The sequence below is a fragment of the Rhinolophus sinicus genome, chromosome 5, assembly GCF_057876585.1.
Source record: "Rhinolophus sinicus isolate RSI-liver-muscle chromosome 5, RSI-T2T, whole genome shotgun sequence".
In the NCBI taxonomy this organism is placed as follows: domain Eukaryota; kingdom Metazoa; phylum Chordata; class Mammalia; order Chiroptera; family Rhinolophidae; genus Rhinolophus; species Rhinolophus sinicus.
In genome coordinates this window covers 89,223,532-89,245,072 of record NC_142505.1, presented here as the reverse complement: position 1 = coordinate 89,245,072, position 21,541 = coordinate 89,223,532, and the positions used below count along the sequence as shown (strand labels likewise).

The window sequence follows — 21,541 nt, the reverse complement described above, 5'->3', positions numbered from 1 at the left end:
CTTAATAATCTTAAATGATTTTATGATAGAGGCTAAACTTTTAAGTAAATACTGTTTATTTTGCTTTAGAAGGTAGGAAAATGTGAACATATTTAAGGTTTTTTTTTATTTTATTTTTTTTATTTTTTTGGTCACAATAGTTTTGTTTGTTCTTTTAAAGGTTTTAATCGTAGAGTGTAAACCTGAATTAATTAACTACATTATAAATGAGTATCTTATTCTCTGTACCATATATATGAGACAGCAGTAAACATTACTTTGTTTCAAAGTACTAATTTGGTTTTTAGTTATCTTATTTAAACTGCTACTTGTAAGTAAGCTGCCTTGATACTAAGTACTATTTTAAGATTTTAGATCAACTGGTTACAGTCTTTAGAAGTTTAGTCTGGTCACATGCATAAATGTCAGTGGGAAGTAGAATATAATGCATGCTTATTTTTAAAATGCTTATTTTTTGTTAATAAAAATCTTGGTTTTGTTGTCAGTATCAAACTTTGAGAGTTGTGTTATTTACAAATAGTAAAGGATATCCGGTTTCATTATGGCACACAGCACACTTGTCAACTTTGCTTTCAAGCATTTATACATTTCTCCACTGTTTTTCTAAAGATGGGCTCCTGGGTGTGTGATGAACTGGGCCTGTGAAATTATTCAGTTGACAGGATCAACCATTTGACTTAACAGTATTTTTTTAACTTTATTGATGAGGACTAGTAAAAGCTTATTGGAGTGTTATGTTTACTCATCTGTTCTACTTAAGATACTTTATCTTGATATATTTGAACAAATAAAATAGATGCCATTTAATGAATAAGTAGTAGTTTAATTGAACAAGGTTGGAAACCTAATGTCTCTTTATTTTCTTTTAAAGTTATTCCTTATTGATTTTGGTTTGGCCAAAAAGTACAGAGACAACAGGACAAGGCAACACATACCATACAGAGAAGATAAAAATCTCACTGGCACTGCCCGATACGCTAGCATCAATGCACATCTTGGGATTGAACAGAGGTGAGTTTGACAATTGAATATGTTGATGAAGTCCGTAACAGGAGCCTTTGGTGGGTTTTTGAAATATCTCAGTTTCTTACAATATCTAACGATGTCTCTTGGCTAGGATTTGAAGGGTGCTCATTAATCCTTTCACCTGCTGTGTTAGCCAGTGCCGAGAAACCGATTAAATGAGGCCTTTTGTTTTCTTTGTTAAAGGTTATCTCTTGGGGAGAAAAATACTGCATGATGAAAAATCAGAAGCATAAATGCAATTTTATCATGATGTTTATTTTTGCAGCTGAAGACAATACTTATTTTCTTAATGCTGATCTTGGGCTTTTTATATTTTAGTGGTGTAAGTTGAGTTTTGGGGTAGAATGTATTGGTTTTTACAAGGAAAATGTTATCTGAGTCCTAATGAACCAAAAGGGGGTTTGGGTGGGCTGTCTCCTGTTCTACTCTTCCATTCCTACATAAATTAATAGGATCTGGTTTGAAGTAAAAATTTTCATCATCTCTACTCTATGACTAGTTTTTCACGTTCCTTTCATCTTTTTCAATCGTTTTTTGCTCCTTAAACAGAAATGACAAATGATATGCTTCCAGGTTAAGGAACCTCATGAGAAGATTTAAGCTTCGAAAATATCCACGACTATCTGAATACACTGGGTTAAACTATAATTTCTTATTTTCTGTATGTCAAAGTATTACCAGTCTTTAAATATATGTATCTATCTGAATATATATGTATGTGTGTGTATATATGTATATACAGTTGATCCTTGAACCACTTGGGGATTAGAGGCACCTACCTCCACATATTCGGATCCCCAACTCAGGTTTGAACTGCTCTGGGTCGATTGAAAAAAATCTGCATATAAGTGGACCCTCTTAGTTCACACCTGTGTTGTTCAAGGATCAACTGTATATGTGTGTATATGTATATATTCATACAGAAGTTTAATTAGGCTTAAAATGTTAATTTATTTCAGCATCCCTAAAGTTTTTTATGAGCTTCTGCAAAACTTAACAAGTGTCCTGCTCTTTGGTTCTTCCATCTTCATGAATCTTATTTGGAGATTTGTTTAGCTAAATCCTTTTTGCTCTTTAAAAGTTAAGTTGTAGAACTGTGTTGGATTTTATAATTTTGGAGTCTATGAGAAAGTTTTATTTAGAAGTGTAACCCATTATGAGCTTTTTTATTACCTTAGCTAAGTACCCTCTTTCACAAGACACTAAACTGTTCTGTCTCTCTCACTTGAGAATGTATTCTTGTGTACCTGTTCTTTTTTTTCACGTTTTCCATAATAGTTTCAGCTCATAAAATTTACATTTTCTTTTCTAGTCGCCGAGATGACATGGAATCATTAGGATATGTTTTGATGTATTTTAATAGAACCAGCCTGCCATGGCAAGGACTAAAGGTAAACTAGACTCACACTACCAGTATTTTGTTTTGTTTTAAGAATAAAAATATATATTGGAGATGATCTTTAAGGTCCTTTTCAAATATGAGGTTTTCTAAAAGTAAATTAACTTTAATTTTTTACCGTGTATTAGGAAGATAAAATCTGATCATTAAGTTAACAGAATCCCACAGACAAAGCTGAGGAACAATATTTTGGGGAGACAGTAAGCAGGTACCCACTGGTAACCAGTAACTTGATCTGGGTGGGAGTCGACATGGGCGTAAGAAATTAGGTGGAGACTTTCTCATTTTGATATGTTGCCATTATGTTAAGTGTATATAAACTGATTTATCCAGAAATAATAGCTATATTATGTGATTATTCTAAAATTTTATTTCTGTTAATTAGTTTCACCATTACTTTTGTTGAGTGTTTGTGTGTTAATGACATATCACACTATGACCTAGAATTTAATGGCTGTTTTGATATTTTATTGGTCCTTTAAAGGAAAATGGTCCCTCTATTATTTGAGCATCTGTGAGGTAGACAAGTTGCTGAGTGCTTGTGTGGGTAGCTTTATCTAATATGAATAATTTTATTTGGAAAATATTTTGACTTAACACCAGTTATTCGTGTATTAATGTCACTGAATGATGGGCATTTTTTTTTTTATCTGCTTATTCCTTTGCCCCTTGTGTTGAATATGGGTTAAGAAAACTCATTTCAAATTTGACTCCACCTACCTTTACTTAAGTTATTCATATTGAGGTTCCTATTAGACTCACCCTTTCCTAATAGCTAAAAATGTTCTTAAAGTAGAAACTCATATAAAAAGTTAACAATTTAAGGGGGGGGGGAATGTAGATGTATTTTACTTTGATTTCTTTTTGTAGGTTATGATTTCTCTTGAATCTGAAGTTTACATTTATGTCTAGTGTGTTATATTAAAAAGGTTTTTCTCAGTAGTATTGAGTATATCTGTGTGGTTTGGTTCTTATTTTCCATAGGCTGCAACAAAGAAACAAAAATATGAAAAGATTAGTGAAAAGAAGATGTCCACTCCCGTTGAAGTTTTATGTAAGGTAAGTGTGTGTGATGAGTAATTTTTTTTTTTTCCATCTAAATGATCCAGGAACAAAAAGGAACATTTGTTTGCCGCCCCTCTAACTTAAAACATCATTTTAGGAGCTATTTGCCATTTTAAATTTACTTATTGATGATTCTGATTATCTTTAAGAAGGGCTTGAACATATGACATTTTAAATAAATGTTTTATTGTTTCTGGTTTGTTTGGGCTCTGCCATCTGTTAAAAATTAGAGGAAAAATAAGAGGGCAGGTTACCTTTCCTAATAGAACCTCAGCAATTTATGAGAAAAATTAAATTTAAAACCATTTTTATTATCCCTGAACTGGTGCCAGAAAAGAAAAGATGTCAGCAATATGTATATCCAGGAGTGGGGAAACAAAGGCAGGAGGATTGGAACAATATAAAATGGCACATGTCTGACAATAATAGATGACAGTTTGAATCATCAGGCTCATTTCTCTGAACTCTGAAATTTCATAGAGAGGCACATGAGTTGAGAATGGAGAGATATTTATATCATGATGGATAACCATGGTCTTTCATAGAAAGAAGACCACATGGTTATCTTTGAGACAATTGCATACTTGAAATAATTAGAAAACAGTATATAAGTACATCATTGGGTGATAGAAAGTAGAAATCAGTATGAGTTGAAATAGTACATTGTGGAAGGTGGGAAGTGGTTGTGTCTTCATGTTGAAATAGTACATTGTGGAAGGTGGGAAGTGGTTGTGTCTTCATGTGTCTCCCCATCCACAAATTTGCTTTCTCCTTTTCTACATATCTATAGTAAAGGAGAGGGCGGGGTGGGAGATTGTGGCCTTTTCTGAGGCTCTAGGATTTGTTTTAAGTTATAAAATTTTAAGGTAGTGAATAAAATGTTCGTATGTTAAAATCCACCCAAATAACTTTAAAATCTGTGTACTTCAGGAAGCAAAACATTATATTTTCTATGTTACTGTTTCATGCAATGGAAAGATTCATTTGGCTTATCAGAAAAGTCAGCCATTTTTACAGGAAAAGAAAGGACTTGAGTATAGTCTCTGCTTGTAGGCTATGTCTCTTTTTGGATTAGCTACATATAAGTGATTCAGGATACATGAACACAAAAGTATTAGATAATAAAGTACTTAGATTGTTTTCAGTCTTATGGTCCAGTTGTACTTATGTCACATCTGTAATGCTTATACTGGTAGTCTCTTGGTAAGGGTTTTGCCTGTTTTCGTAAGGTGGCAACACATGAAGTATACTACTTGACCTTCAGTTTTGGTTGTTGTAACTCCATCTGTAATATATGTTAAAGCAAATTCATTTGGTAATTGTTGCTTGCCATTACCACAGATCATGAATGTATGTTAAAAATTTTTAAGTCTGATTAAGAGTTTAAAAAGACAAAAATGTACACTATATTCATGGCATTAGTTTCAGATGTCCACCCGAAAAATAAAATAGCATAGAAGTATTTTGTAAAAATTAAAAATCTTTATATCAGTGCTGCAATCATTAAAGTAAACGTTGCAGATATGTGTGTGTGTGCAACATACACACACACACATTCTATCCTACCTTGGTCTTCTGGATATGAGAGATTCCTCAAAATCGTGAGGTTGTGGCAAGAGACTGCCTCTTAACTTACCTCCCCTCACATATACTCAAGGAGAGGAGATGTAAGGATTTCTGTTGTTTTAATACTTTATATATCTACATTCTTGATGGCAAAATACTTTTGGTTACTAATACCTGCAGTCTTAAAAATGTTTGTATACATCTTTGAGAATCTTTCCTAGGAAACAACATTTTAAAAGGTTTATGCCCATAGATACACTTACTAGTACTTACAATAGAGAAAAATTGGAACCCCTAAATATCCAGTTATAGAAAACAAGTTAATTATGGTGTATTCATTAGGTCAGCTATTATGCAGCCATTCAGAAGTTTGTGAAGAGGTTGGAAATAATAGAAGAGTGCTTGCAATATAATGTTAATGGAAAAAAAAAACAATATATAACATATGCAATAATAATAACAATTACAGGGAAAGGAAAAGGCAAACCTAAAGTATTTATAAGATGCATCAATGAATTGATCTATGTAACAATGGTGGTTGCTTTGTATGATTGCACTCTTGATTTTACTTTTCTGTTTATGTAGGTAGAGTACTACTATGATAAAAAAGAAAGTAATTGCAGAATGGGGAGAAAATGCTCATTCATTGATGTTCTAGGAAAGAACATTACTGGCCTCCATTTTATCATTGTTGCCATCGAATTATTAGACATTAATAAAATAATAAATTAACAAGTGGGGTATTTAAGAACATAATACCATAGTAAAAAGATATATATTTCTTCTACCAATATTAAACAATACTGTACATAATAAGGTGCTCAAGACAAAATTTTGTTAAATTTATGAGGATATCAAGTCAGTTATTTTAGTTCTCAGATCTTCCGATAAAGTAGTAAACACGCCTCAAATAACGTTTTTTGCTTGTATTTAAATACATTTATTTTTCTACCTTGAAATAAGTTTTTTGTTTTTTTTTACTTTGTGTTTTAACTCTTGAACTTGTAGGGGTTTCCTGCAGAATTTGCCATGTACTTAAACTATTGTCGTGGGCTGCGCTTTGAGGAAGCTCCCGATTATATGTATCTGAGGCAGCTATTCCGCATTCTTTTCAGGTCAGTTTTTAAGGTATTTTAACACTATGAACTCCAGTGAGGGTAATTAGTTAAATCCACCCAACATATTTATTCTGAAAAGTGGCAAATTAAAGTGGGTCTAGCCAACATGAATAAAATTTTGAAAAGCTGAGTTTTCGGCTCTTTTCCATTAGTGTAAATGTGCTTGAAATTAGTTTGGATTGGAGAGGCAGTTGAATCAAACTCAAAGTAAAATCTAACTTTTCCACAATAATTGTATTTCACATTAGACCTAAGTGATTGTCAGTGGCCCTGGGAACTCTCCAACTTTGGTACAGAAGCAAAATGAAAAGCAATTAATGTATCAAGCAGTCATGGAGTCCTGGATAGTGGAGGCAGTCCCAAACTCTAGGTTTCCCTAGGTGCAACCCAGAATTGGTCTTGAAAATGGGGGGGAAGAGAGTACAACATAGTTCATAAACTAGTTGGAAGTGAATATGAATTGGAGGTAATCCTCTAACCCCAGAACAGTCTTCCCAAGCCACCAGCATAAATACCTACCTCACAAATTTATAGTCCCATTCCTACTCTGATTTGTTTTTAGGAGGTACCTCCTATGGTGATTACCCCCAACACATAACTGACAGTGTTTTGTTCCTGCTGCCTTCCATTCCCACCCTCCTTCCCCCTTTAAGATAGTTTAAAGGCAGCTTCTTTTTGAAAAGGGAGAGGATTTATTCTTAACTGAATACGGCAGACCAAAGTGCTGACATTTTCCTCTAATGACATGTAAAAAGTAGAATTAATTAAAACTCTGAATAGTGAAAATTAGAAATCTGCCACACTTGGAGAAAATAATCATTTCCTTAAAAAATTCCCTCACTGTCTTGAAAGTTCTGTAGTGTATTAAACTAGTCTTATCAAAGGATTACCATACAATTTTCTATTTTCCAGGACCCTGAACCACCAATATGACTACACATTCGATTGGACAATGTTAAAGCAAAAAGCAGCACAGCAGGCAGCCTCTTCAAGTGGGCAGGGTCAGCAGGCCCAAACCCCCACAGGCAAGCAAACTGACAAAACCAAGAGTAACATGAAAGGTTAGTAGCCAAGAACCAAGTGACGTTAGAGGGAAAAAAATTGAACACAAAATTGGGTAATTCATTCATTTCTAACAGTGTTAGATCAAGGAGGTGGTTTTAAAATACATAAAAATTTGGCTCTATGTTTTTAAAAAAAGACGTCCTTGGAAAATTTGACTACTAACTTTAAACCCAAATGTCCTTGTTCATATATATGTATATGTATTTGTATATACATATATGTGTGTATATATTATATCATTTCTCTTGGGATTTTGGGTCATTTTTAACAACTGCATCTTTTTTACTCATTCATTAACTCTTTTCCAAAATAAATATTTGGTGTTGGGAATATGGTATAATCAATCAATCCAAAATCCTAGACCTAACACTTGTTGATTTTTAATAATGAGTTTGGTTAGCCATGATGTCTTGACTTTCTTGCAGACTAACAGTGTTAAAGAATTTTTTCTGCATGGTAATGCTTTAGCGTTTAAAATGAAAACTTGTAAACATGATCTGATTTCAAGAGGTGAGTCTGGCATTGCCCCCAAAGTGTTTATCTTCTCAGTTAGAGAGCACCTTGTTTTTAAGCTCTTAAATGCTCAAATAACTGAAAAGCTCAACACATCTTTCCTAGTCCAAAAAATAAATTTCTCTTTTAGTTGTTATTTGACTACATATGTTCTTAATTTCAAAATGATTCTTTTGTTAATTGTCTTTATTTTTTAAAATATTACTGATATTCAGGGTCTAGGGCTCCGACGTGGAATTGAATTCTGCAGTTAGGCCTTGCAAATTAAAAAAAATTGGGGCAAATGCCATTGAACTGCTAGTCTGTTTCCTTTCTCTGGCACTCTTGGTGCTGTGAGGAGTAGAACTGTTAGAGCACAGCTCCATTTCTTATCCCTGGTGCCTTACAGTTCGACTCCTGTGTTTCATGTTGTTTGTTTTCTTTTCCCCTTTGTGGGGCTTTACTCCTGATTGATACCTGCCTACTTTATGGAAGTGGTGGGCAGGTAAGGTTTGGTTTGATTTCTAATTATTTAATTTCTGAATGACTGCTCTAGTCTGAACTTGGTCTTTGGTCCATATCTTTAGTGTTGTATTTAAACTATTTTATAATTTAAAAATAGATTCTAATCTGAGGATACTTTTCACAAAATATAATTAATTGATGTCATCCTCATCCCAGCAGCTCATCCATTAGGAATGAAGTTGAGATACTTCCATGTTTCTGTATTTGGGAAGGATTCACGGTTGAAGATTTAATCTAATGAAGGTCCTTAAATGATGAGATTTCAGCTCAGGATAGCAAACACTAATGCTTGCCCAGTACTCTGCCTGTGCCTCTCAGTTGGGACTTAACTGCCCCTTTTGAGTGTTTCAATCATTGTATAACTAATCATAGTGCCAAGGTAGGAGAAATGATCCTACTATTTAGGTAAAATGACATAGAATCTCTAAACAGAGGACTTGTTACACCTGACACCTATCGTATATTTGCTTTTTCTCACAAAATGAAACCAATTTTTGCTTAAAGCTAGCTGGGATAATAGGATCATCATGAGTTGCAGTTTCTAGAACTAAAATTAGATTGAAATCTCAGCTGACCTAGAACATTTCACTTCAGGCATTCAGCAGCCTTCAGAAAGAATTATACCTTATTTTGAGCTAATTCCATTGTTGGTTTACTGTGTCTCTCTTACTCAATAAAACAAGCAGAATTTTTGTCCTACCTTATCCAGGTCTTAAAGATGAGAAGTTGGACCCACTGAGTTAGTATGTTTCCTTGGGGTGGGGGGGAATTGTAATTAAACTTAAGTTTAATCCTTACTGTGTATTGTAGCTATTTTTCATAAAAGCAACTTAAAAGCTTATAAAAATCTTATAGCATTATTAGACACAGAGGTTATACAAATTATTACATAAACATGGACTTGTAAATTTTTGGAAAAATTGGACTTTTCATAAAACACATCACATTTCATTGACTACTTTCAGAGATGCATATCCAGACACTGTAATTTGACTCCAGGCAAAATACTGCTTGCAACTAAAATGTGCCACTCCACAGAATACAAACAACAAAATTCTTTTTGATCTTTGATTTCTTGAAAACATATTTATTTTGGATATAGAACTTAGTGCCCCAAACAAATTTTACACAAAACACCCTATACAAGTATATAAAGCCATGGAAGTTTGAGCAGGTTTTGAGCAGGTGGCATGAAATAGGTATGGGGGAGCCAGTTATCCTAACGTCTACCTCTAACCCCGTTTTCTGGGTCAACCTCTAAGTAAGGGTGTTTAAAAGCATCCTATCTTAGGGTCCACTACAGTTTTTTATTCAAGGAAGAGCAGCTCAATGATTTGATTCTAAGAAATCCTTTCAGTGACGGTGAAACACCATATTTCACTTTTCTAGTTAAAATTTTAAAAAGTGCTTTTATAAATGCATTATATTAGGTGTTATTCACAGAGTTATACTTTCAGAGGTTTCCACATCAGAGAATTCGGTTTCTTTAATGAATCTTCAGCAAGTAAATCTATATTGCAGGAATATTGGTTTCTAGAAAAATCCCCCAAATGGTGGCATTCACTAGTATATTTTATGATCATTTTTATTTTTGAAAAAAATCTATAACGAAGGTTCCATGGACAGCTATAAGTTGTTTTAGCAGTTCACTAAAAATGTCCAAAACTTTAAAGTCTGACTTAATTCAGCTAAGACGGGCTAATTATATGTAATAGGCTTCTATCCTAATAAATACTTTTCTAAAGAAAAGATCTTTTGAAATGTTCATTCCAAAGCCCATCAAAAAAACTAAGAATAAGAAACAGGGAGTTTCTCTTAATGCCCACTGTGATCTATACTAATTTTTAGTGCTCAGCTGTTACACGGTTATAATTGTTTTTATACATGTTAAAGAGAAAAATAAAAAGATTCACGTTTGATAACACTTCCAAATACATTTCACTCCCTTTTCTTCAACTATGGGGGATTATCAGAAAAGTACTTGTCAAGACATAAGTAGTACTAACGGAAAAGAAAACATTTTTAGGACTTTCCCAATCCAATTAAGTCCATCATTTCTTTATAGTTAAGGGCAGAGAAGGGGAGAATTTCAGAAGGTAGAGAAACCAAACGTGGATCCTCACATAGGTCTGCTATTCTCATCATCTTAACCCATTTGTTCACTGCTTCAGTCATCAATACTAAGCATAGTATTATCATAATAGGTAACTGAATGTCCAACTGTTGACATTCAAGAGATGAGAAATAACTTTCCATCCCATTATTCTACCATATCTTCCTTGAATTACCTTCCAGTATTTACTGGGCTTCACCTACCATTTATGTGTAGCTTAACTTTTTCTGACTTCACCAATTGCTGCTAGGAACGTGGCTGGTCACTTAGCAACGTAGCCCAAATCACAGGGGAAGACCTTGAAATACCTGGAGAGACTGATCCACTCTGAATACACACAGTTCAAAGAAGTGCCAGGGAGCTGCACCTGCTTGCTGAAATTTTTGTCAGCTTTTTTCACTGTGGACAGACAATAAAGCTGGAGAGAAAAGAACTAAATAACTCGAAATGAAGATGAGTGTGCAAGAGTTGATCTGTGATGATCTGAAGTCCAGATCTCCAAGGCTTGCTGGACCTATCAAACTTTTTAACTTGTCAGATTGTCTGGATGATGCGACAGTCCAGAAGACCTAGAAGAGTTCAGTGTCGCTGTGACTCTGGTGTAAAATGCAGACCGTCTGCCCGTTGGGGAAGGAATCACTTGTAACAGGTATTTTAAAATTCAACAACTTCAACTCTCTGGCAGAATGAATTCTGTAATAGGGAAGATGAAGGAAATCAGATCCTCTGTCTGGTTTCTTTTTCTTTTAATGCAGTTTAGGGATGATGTGTACCTGCTATACTTAAGTTGTCATTTATCTTATTTGTAGTGATAAAATCTGTTTCCTTTGTCTAATTTGATATTGTGGAGGAGGAAGTTATTGTGGGGAGGGGTATTGGTTATTTTTCTTCTTTCATTTTTATACTGCCAATCTGATTCAGAATTCTCTAAGCTTGATTCTGATTGTATGCAGCCAAAAAAACAGATAAGCATGTTATAGGAAAAATTAATTTATATAAATAGCATTGCATAGTGACAAATATAAATATTATGTTTACATTTAAGAGTTATGTCTTATACTATGAAAGGATTCTACATTTCAAAAGCCCATCAGAAATGTTCACACCTTACTATTATATAAATATCCTTTTGAACTAGCTTGTAGTTCTATCAAAAAAATCAGGGTAATCTGAAGTTAATTCACAAATCGGAGCAGATACATTAACTTTTCAGATCGAGGGGCAGAATCTCCTCGTTAGTTATATAAAAATAAACATTTTTTCTCTTTTGCAGATTTGAAAAGAAACTTAGATGTAGCTAATAACTCCTGAATCTCAAATTAATCCTCCAACCCCGTTTTAACTTTTTTTTCCCTCTTTTTTTTTAGGAACACAGGGATCCATTTATTTTAACTACTGTTGCATTGAAGATGACTTTTTGGACTTCTAGAAGCCAGGAGACCCCACCTAAACTACAAGATTAAAACCGAGGACTAATGCATACTGGGAAAAAGCATGCTTAGCACATGAAGACTGAATGTTGAATACCTGCTGAATGTTCCTATTGAGATTTTGTTCTAAACAAACTTCACTAACATCTTAGGACAATACACTGGAGAAGCATTGATCCCTGGGTGGAGTGTCCTACCACTAGCCGATCTGAAGAGTTAAACCTGGATTTGACTGCTGTGTTTTCTACCGGGAATATTGTTAGGCTAGCCTTTAACCAATCTGTTAAACAATTACAATCACTAGTTGACCCAGCAATTTCTCAAATATCAGATAAAAGATGAACAAATAAAATTCTTCCCTAGGTATAATTCTTATCCCTATTAAAGACATGACAATTTTCTGACACTTTGAACACCAGTGTAACTTACATTTCCATTTCATGTGTTAGTGACAGTGGTTTCCATTTTAAAGCCGTTGGATATTCAACATAGTAATTATTCAGTATGATGTGATTGCATAAGCAAGCTGTGGTAAAAGAAAACCTAGAATTGGGATTAGATTGCAGATGGTCAGGTTTAAAAAATTTAGTTCAGTTTGATTTTTTTCTTTTGATTATTACCTTGATAATCCTATTTAATATATATCAAATAGATAATACTCCTTGTGGTGAAGTACATTTTCAAAAAGTTTTATTATCTTTCATTTTTTGGCATTTGCTTTATGAACATAACACTTGGGAGAGGCAACAAAGATCTATTCTGTCCCTACTCTGGTGAGAGGCACTATGGAGCGGCAAGAAGTACAGGGCTTACATCTAGTCCTCAGGGCTTAGCACAGTGTGTTTATTAAGTAAATGGAAATGATTCCTGCCCTCAAGGGAAAAAACTCCTAGTTAACAAGTGGAGGAATATTTACCAAGAAATGATATGTAAATGTTTGATATTATCTTTGAAAAAAGGCATATATGCATGGAAATAAATTATGGAAGTATTTTATCCCCCCCAAATCCATTGAAGATGATCCAACAAAGGAGAAGTACCAAAAAAAAGGAGTGTTGTTTTTTTTCCTAAGGAGGGCACAGCTCACAGTGGCCCTTGCAGGGATCAAACCCACAACCTTGGTGTTGTTAGCACCGCACTAACCAACTGAGCTAACCAGCCACCCATCCCTGCCTGCGCCCCCAGAAAGGAGCAGTTTTTGATTGACATGACCGTGGTTTGTGCTAAAGAAAAGAGAAAAGAGTGGACTAGAATAAGCTATAATTAGGTTGGCTATAAGCATTTGGAAGGGGGTGGGCCAAGGGGCATTGATGCCTTGAAGGAAAGGAGGTGGTGATGAGATTTTCTTGTTATTCCTGCGAGGCAGACAGACTTCCTCTCTGCCTTGTAGCCACAGATTAAGTTTGTAGGGGATAGATAGGCACATTTCCTGTGGTTTCTTGTAGCCATAGATAGCCTTTCTGAGGAAGCCCTAGTCCAATTGTGTCCGAGGACAGCAGGAGTGTTTACAGGATGGGGAGGCTTGAGAAATAAAGAAAGCCAAAAAAGCACCTCATTTATGTTTTGAAATGAGGGACAAAACCTAACATTTTTAATTTAACTGTTGGAGGTAAAGAATTAAGGTCTGAGGTTTCTGTATAAAAAACATACCAGTTTTGTGTTCAGTGGAATAACTCAAATAATTATGCCTTGAATACATGTATGAAAACTTATTCCTTATTTGTATCAGAAATAATGTACAGAAAAGTTCCTGCTCCTAGTATGGTTAAAACTATACTTTCTAGTTAAAGCAGTACAGTTTTCATTCATTTGACTTATAATTGAACATATATGTTCTAGGTATTAGAAATGCAAAAGTAAACAAAACAGGCTTACTGGAATTAACAGTAATTCTCTAGCTTGAGAATTGTATGCTGATTGGCAGGCTTTGATTTCACTGTATACTGCTGCTACCTAGAAGTATCCAGAATAGGAAGGTTTCTTGTTCTTCTGTTTTAAAAAATTGAGCTAGTGATTTTCGAGTAGATGAAAATCACGAGTCCGCGCAATGGGTGTAGTTTAAAAAAAAATTTTTTTTAACTTGGAATGTTAACCTCTTTTTTCTGTTTTGATTTTTTAAAACAGGTTTCTAAACATGAATCGAGGAACAGAAGAAGCAGTGCAGATGATCGGAGCAGCATTTGTTTCTCCCCAAATCTAGAAATTTTAGTTCATATGTACACTAGCCAGTGGTTGTGGACAACCATTTACTTGGTGTAAAGAACTTAATTTCAGTATAAACTGGCTCTGGGCAGCATGGCTGATGCTGTGTCCCGAGTTGTAGCCGCTGTAATTGTGAATATTAACTGAGATAGTGAAACATGGTGTCCAGTTTTCTATTGCATTTTTTCAAGTGGAGAAGTTAACTAAATGGTTGACACACACAAATTGGTGGAGAAATTGTGCATATGCCAATTTTTTGTTAAAATCTTTTATTTTGAACTATACTGCTTTGAGATCTCATTTCAGAAGAACGGCATGAACAGTCTTCAGCCACAGTTGTGATGGTTGTAAATGCTCACAATTGTGCGTTCTTAGGGTTTATCCATCCTGGGGTTTGCAAGTTGTTCACTTAAAACATTCTTAAAACGGTCGGCTTCTTGTTTGCAAGCCACCTGATATGGTAGCAACCAAAGATTCCAGTGTTTGAGCATATGAAAGACTGCCTGCTTACCTGTGCTAGAAATAACAGCATCTAAAGTGAAGACTTAAGAAAAACTTAGTGACTACTAGATTATCCTTAGGACTCTGCATTAACTCTATAATGTTCTTGGTATTAAAAAAAACAAAAAAACATTTGTCACAGAAATTTAGTTAACATCTTAAAACTGAACATGTATGTATGTTGCTTAGATAAATGTAATCACTGTAAACATCTATATGATCTGGGATTTCGTTTTTATTTTGAAATGGGAGCTTTTTTGTTTACAAGTTCATTAAAAACTAAAAACTGTTTCTGTAAGGAAATGAGATTTTTTTTAAACAACAAAAAATGCCTTGCTGACTCACTATGAAATCAAATCTCCCCAATTTTTTAATAGACTACTTCAAGCCATTTGTTACATAATACTCCTTTGCAAATCATTTTAGGTTTAGTGTTCTAACTTTTCCTCAAATTTTTTTATTAAAAACTTTTTTGTTTTTTTGTTTGAAGGGGAAAGGCATTGTTTCCTTTTTTCTTTTTTTTTTTCTTCTTTTTTTTTTTTTTTAATGACTTGCAGGCACAAATACCTAGTGCTGCATCTGCCAGGACTTGGTATTATAACTCCTGCAGCCTCAGACTAACAGCTGGACTGATTTTGAATAAGAATGAAAGCTTTAAAGGGTTTAACTACAAGATGAAGTTTTTCTTTAAATCCCATGTTTGTTCATTGGCTTGGAGCAGATTGACTCTTAACCTTGGAGAACATCACATCAGTGAGGTTCCTGGGATTGCTGACCTTCTCTGACCCACCCATTTCTGTGATTACCTGCGCTATTCTCAGTCTTATTTGCCTCTTTTTTTTCTGACCCAACAGAAGGACTTATTGACAATACTTTTTAAAATAGTATAATTTATTCATTCATAGCATGTCAGGATAAATTAAAGGAACTTGCGTCTGAAAATGCTGCCAGGAGCCTATTGTATAAATGTAGGTATTTTGTAAAATAACCATGAAACGGTAAATTGACACGCGTTTGGTCAGATTGTGTCAAGCTTAATTCTCTTTTTCATTTGAAAACTACTTTAGCAATAATTAATTCCATGATTGCCACATTCTGCCATTAAAGGATATGTTAACACCATCATACTGCAGAAATCTTAATGAGTATGAACTTTGGGTAGGCAGCTTTGTTTCTTTTCTATCCATCCATGTCAGTTAAGGTATTTGTTTCTTGACTAATAAACCCTTTGATACTTTTAGCCAGAAATCAGTCTCATAAAGCTATTTTTAAGTATAGTTTGTGTAAAATAAAAATGTTTAGCTTTGGTAATAACTTCCGAGCTGAACTCCCTCTAGCAAGATATTTTTCAGTGCTTTTATTTACTATGCACTTAGACTATGCACTTTTTCTGAAATATTTTTGTAACACTTAACTTTTTTGTATTTTTGCCATTTGAAAAGGTTGTGGTGTAGTTGGTCTGTAATTAAGTTGCAGGTTTATAACTGCTGTTAGCTTTGTAAATCAAAATATAGGTGTTTGTGTCCTGGTCTATCTTCATTCCATCTGCAGCTGGAGCTGGAATCCCATTGATCTTCTAGCTACCATTCATTTTCTTCACAGTTCACAAAAGAAGAGTGTGAAATTCAGTGAATGCTGTTACTAATCCTGTCGGGAGATGAATCTCATTTCACCAAAATTAAATTATGTTTTTCCACTAAAATGATGATACAAGTCGAAGACACATCACTCTGAAATTGGAAGACCTCACCACTTAAGGCTCCACAGTGGCTTACTCAGCTGAACTCTAGGTTACTACTCTTTACTTTGTTTACCCACTTGGGGGTGCAGTTTTTTTAAATGTTGGGAGATGGCCATTCTAACTACTGTTGAATGTCTCTGTTTTGGGAAGGTATAACAAAATAAAAAAGAATATTATGAAGGGAGAGACTCGTTATCTCCTCCCATATGGTTGTGCTCATGCTCCTATGGCCTATAAATGGAATTTTGGAGGTTTTCTTTTATTCATCAACAAATATTAAGAGACTTCTCCTATTTCTACTGGTCCTTGCAGTACTATTAAATGTTTCAAGCAGAGTATACTGTAATAGTTATAAATTTAACTATAATAAAAATACCAAACAAGGATTTTTAGAACCCAAGCCAACAAGCTAGTTTTCCCTAACGTTTGCTGAAGTAGTTGTCAAGAATAGGTTCTTTTAAGTTGAATGTACCATGGGAATTCTAAGAAGGGGTGGCCTAGACATTTGTAGCTCAGCTCTATAAATGCAGCAGTAGTCAGGTGTGTGACTTGCTGAGTCAAACTGATATGTAGCAATATTTTAGGTTTTTCTTTGTTTTTAAACACTAACTGATGTGAGCATAGGTCTATGTGATGTGTTAACAGAAGAATTTATGTGTCTCAGATGTGCTGTCCCCTTTAAAATGAGACTGTGAGACTATACTTTCTTTAGTCATGTTACTATTGCTCACAACATTTTGGGGAATCCCCTCCCCCCCAAAGTCTTTTCCACTCCTCTGGTATATATCTAATAATGACAAACTTGAGTATACTAATCATCTTCCGAAACAGCCAAAGATGGCAGTGAGTCAAGTTGATGTAGTCAGGCTATGCATTCTGTATTTAATCAACCAGTATGTAGTTAAAAGAAAAATGATTCGTTTTCTGAATTGACTTGTTAGACCAGTTTTGAATATAGATGCAAAAGTGTGATGAAAATGTTGAGCAATATTTGAGTAACTAGCTGTTCAAGACATGTTTCGAGTTGTTGATCAAATGCGTCGTGTCTGTTGCTGAGGCTGTGGACCCACAGTGGCTACAGTTCTATAGTGAGACCACACCCAGCAGGATTGAGAGACCTGGGAATTTCACGCCTCTTTTTGGTCTCTGCTTTTTTTCAGCCTGGTGGGGTGAATAAGTATTGGGAGCGTTGTTGAGTTAATTGGTGTCAGTACTACCCAACACCTGAGACAAAACACCTGCCTCATTGGATGATTTCTGCATGAGTAGAAGAATACAGTGGGGGTGAAAGTCTTAGAGACCAGTAGATCCAAGTCCTTCATAGTGAGTGGGGCAACCAGAGTGTATAAATCATAGTTATTTATCTGATATTTAAATTCAAGATTTTATATTTTACCTAGTCATTTGTCACTCCAGGCATGCAGAGTTTGAAGAAGTGGACTGAGCTGTTTTGGCATCACAGTGTACCTTCCAAATTGATGTTAGACTGTCTGGAGCTGTGCCAGCTAGAGGGAATTAAAAAGTGACCAAGACAATAGTTTACAGTGTAGTAGAAGAGCAATTTCATACCACGCTGTAACTTTTGCTAAAAGGGAGCATTTGGGTGCTATGGGAGCACTTAGCAGGGATGGCCAGTTCGGTCTTGAAGTTGTTTAAGGCTTTTGGGAAGAACAGGTTAGAAATCTAAATAAATGTTGGAGGAGATGGATTAGATGGGGAGCAGCAAATGAAAAATCTTGAAGTAAGGATAGGACTGAGTATGGCAGGTAGAAAATAGCTACAGAGCCATTAAAAAGACAGATAAAATTGAAAGTTCCCTTTGGAAGGATCATAAAGCATTAAGGAGTAAATTGGAGACGGAAACCCATTTGAATATAGGCAAAAGCTGTGGGAGGACTGGATCACCCACTGATATTAAACAGAACCGGGTGGAATCTGCAGATTTTGCCATATATTGTGTCAATCATGAAATATACTGGAGGATCTTATTTACTGAAGGCGACAAGAACTGTGCTTTGATTATCTCATTTGGAGGAAGTTGTCCATATTAAGGTGAAATTGAACAGCTGTGTGAAACTACTTTCAGTTACCCTCAAAAACTATAGCAAAATTTAGATGTTTCTATCTACATTTCTTTTGATGCCATTTAAATTGTTCATATAGATTGTTTTAACTTTATTCCTAGAGTTAAGATAAAAACTTGTCTCTTCATTGATGAAACAATAAATCGCCCATTTATCTGTTGAATAATGAATATGATCATGGTTCAACTTGAACAAGACAACCAAGAGCTTAATAGTAGGTCATCTCAGTGACCCGAGTCAGTACCCTTAGAAATAACGTGTTTTAGATAGGTCTTCAGTTTATAAGGTGCTTTTAAGCTTTTTCTTTTTGTAACCTTTTATTTTGATGTTTAAAAAAAAAATTGCAAGAATAGTACAATGATTTCCCCTTAAACTCTACACAGATTGAATAATTGTTAATGTTTTGCCCCATTTACTCTACTGTTTGCACATTTGCTCTGTAAACATGTACTTTTTAACCATTCGAGAGTAGATTAGAATCACATCTAAAAATTTTTCCTAAGGTTTCCTAAGCACAAAGACATACTCCTCTTAACCATAGTACAATTGTACGGTTATTAAAATCAGAATATGTTAATATTGTCGCAGACGTAGTCCAGTCTTCAGTTTCATCAATTATCCCAGTGTCTTTAATAACATTTGTTTCAAACTGTCCAGGATCCAACACAGGGATCATCCATTGTGTTTAGTTGTTGGGCCTACGTAGTGTCCTTTGATGTGGAACAGTTCTTTACCCTTAGTCTTTCATGACTTTAATATTGTATGTGTAGTGTTTAATTTCCCAGCTGTGTGCACTGAGAGCCCACAACCGTAATACTGCAATAGCAGTGAGTACACCTAGCACCCAGGTATTGACTTCTAAATACTAAAAGGAACTATGCTCCTTGGAGAAATGTCTGAATTCAGGGCTGGGCAGAGAAAGTACAAGGTAAACCTGGGACATTCTGTCATTACTAGGAAGAAAGGAAATCTCAAAAAATGATGGGTACATGTCAGGACAGGGAGCCACTTGAAGGTTTCTTACCAGTCAAGTCTAGAATATATTATCAAAATGGTGATCACAACATCACTCACTGAGAATCCTTGATTTCCATTGATACAAAAAATGGTGAGAAGGGAAAGTGCCAAAGTAGGATATCAGCTAATAAAGGTAAAAGTCATGTGTTAGAAAATCACTTTGCTAAAAGTGGCCAGTGCAAGTTTGATGAGCAGAACATTTACATTGTCTTTACACATTACTAATTGGAGGACTTTCTTAAAATTACTTGGCCTGAACACTTAAAAAGACACGTTTTTGATCCTCAGTCTCAGAAAGGTATGATTGTCCCCATTTTAAAGATTACAATACTGTTTCATAGACTTGCAGAATTAAGGAATTTGAGCACATAGAACTAAGGTTTGCAAAATTATGTACATCTCTTAATCCCCATAATTACAGGAAACAGTTACTGTTATTCCCATTAGATAACAGAAACGTGAGGGGACTAAAGGTGAGAGGTTGGTAAATTTTTTAAAGCTGGGACCTAAGCCTGATTTTTTTTTCAGTTTTTAGTTTTCATGCAGTTAAAGCATGGTGTCCATCCCTTTTCATTTTTATCACCATTTTAAACTTGGAAATTGATATTAACTCATTGAGTGCTATGGCCAGGTACTTTTCTCAGTGCTTTACATGTATTAATTTGCCTTATCCAGGACCTTCCCATGATGTAAATCCTATCTCAGTTTTACATTAGAGGATACAGAAGCACAGGGTTGGAGGAGGTACTTAAGTTCTCGATTTCTCAAGTGAGAACTTTTCCTCTTTTAAAATAATTTATAGTGTCTGTATCTTAAGTATCAAGTAAGATGGCAGCCTAGGAGTTAAAATCCGAAACAGTGTGATAGGGTTTTCGTATATGATGTACACACTCAACTGATTGGCTGTTGGTAGAGTCCACATTTAGGACCAAAGACGAGAGCTTGTTTTCTTTGGCCTCTTGGAGATCACTTGGTGAAAGGGAAGCCCCAAAAGATGCATGGATGTGTTCCAAGTTCCCACAACCAAGACCGGAATCCCGGCCAGATAATACTGGTCACATTAAACAATTTCCTACTGGCACTGGCCCTTAAGCCAGAGGAATCCTTTCATGTTTTGCGTTTGTCAGCCAGCCTTTACCTAGTTACCACCAAGCACCTCATCTGTGTTGATTTTTAAAAGGTCGGCCAGTTTTGCTACTAAACAGTCATTAAAATTGAAATTGTTTTTTTCTTAAAATCAGCTTAAAACTTGATTAAAATAAATTGTTAGTACTGGATTAAAAATATGTTAATCCATACCTAATATTCAAGAGCAGGGTGCATTAATTTGCATTCTGCTAGATAAAAAAAATTGATCAAATTGTTTTTGCTTGTGGTTGTGAATGTCATTTACAGTTGGAACATTTCCATGTAACCAGGGTTATATAGATGGTTGTAATATACTAGTATATTCACTGAAAGGGTTTTCTCTCCCCCCCACCCCCCATGATAGTACTTTTATCAAATAAGATGTCAGCCTAGGAATTAAAACCCAAACCTGGTAATGTCATTTATGGAGTAGAATGTAGGTAGAAAAACGTAGTCTTTCTCAACATTACCATATTAAGTCTGCAATGTTAGTTATCCAGAGAAGTAAAGTAGTTTGAATAAACATTGGAAACAAATTCTGGGATGTCAGGCAGCCATCCATTGGTACTCTGCCAGTGGACAGGGGCGCAAATAGTGGTGATTAAGTGTTGCATTAGATATTTAGGATTGGAAGAAGGGGGAGGTGGGTATTTTTAGAAGCTGCTCTCAACCGTTGCTAAGTAAATATTTTAATTGCAAAACTGGTTTGCACTGTGCTAACATGCGGCTCCATTAGGAGGAATGTTTTAGTCTAGATTTAGACACAAAAATGAATAATTAGCCTCTAGGTTTTGTGTCCACCAAAAAACATGATAATAAATACACTAGATAATTTTTAACATCCTTGACCAGCCTACCCCCTGCGAAATGGTGAGGGATGTGTTACTGCCTCTTTACCTTGGATTTTATATAGTAGATGCCTTTTTTTAGCCTGTGTACAAAAGTGTAAGTTCTGCACAAACAGTGATGGGGATTTTACAAATAGATTATCTAATAATTGGAGCTTTTACTGAGTCTCTTAAGTTCCAGGCACTGTGCTATTCCCTGGGAATTCAGAGGGGGTTGTTCA

The 21,541-nt window shown here is 35.0% G+C and overlaps 1 protein-coding gene across 6 annotated transcripts in view; it reads left to right on the top strand.

The window, feature by feature from the left end:
- CSNK1A1 (casein kinase 1 alpha 1) overlaps positions 1–16,457 on the top strand; it is a 44,012-nt gene extending 27,555 nt beyond the window's left edge. For 2 of the 6 annotated variants that reach the window (XM_019734334.3, XM_019734331.3), the window contains 7 exons: positions 872–1,011; positions 2,339–2,417; positions 3,410–3,484; positions 6,065–6,171; positions 7,087–7,235; positions 10,908–11,018; positions 11,737–11,874. In XM_019734334.3, the coding sequence (XP_019589893.1) occupies positions 872–1,011; positions 2,339–2,417; positions 3,410–3,484; positions 6,065–6,171; positions 7,087–7,235; positions 10,908–10,942 (585 nt within the window). In that variant the 3' untranslated portion in view covers positions 10,943–11,018; positions 11,737–11,874. Of the gene's footprint in view, positions 1–871; positions 1,012–2,338; positions 2,418–3,409; positions 3,485–6,064; positions 6,172–7,086; positions 7,236–10,907; positions 11,019–11,736; positions 11,875–13,923 lie in introns of those variants that run through there. The other 4 variants (XM_019734338.3, XM_019734333.3, XM_019734335.3 and 1 more) reach the window with 2 other exon arrangements.
- Positions 16,458–21,541: the final 5,084 nt, after the last annotated feature.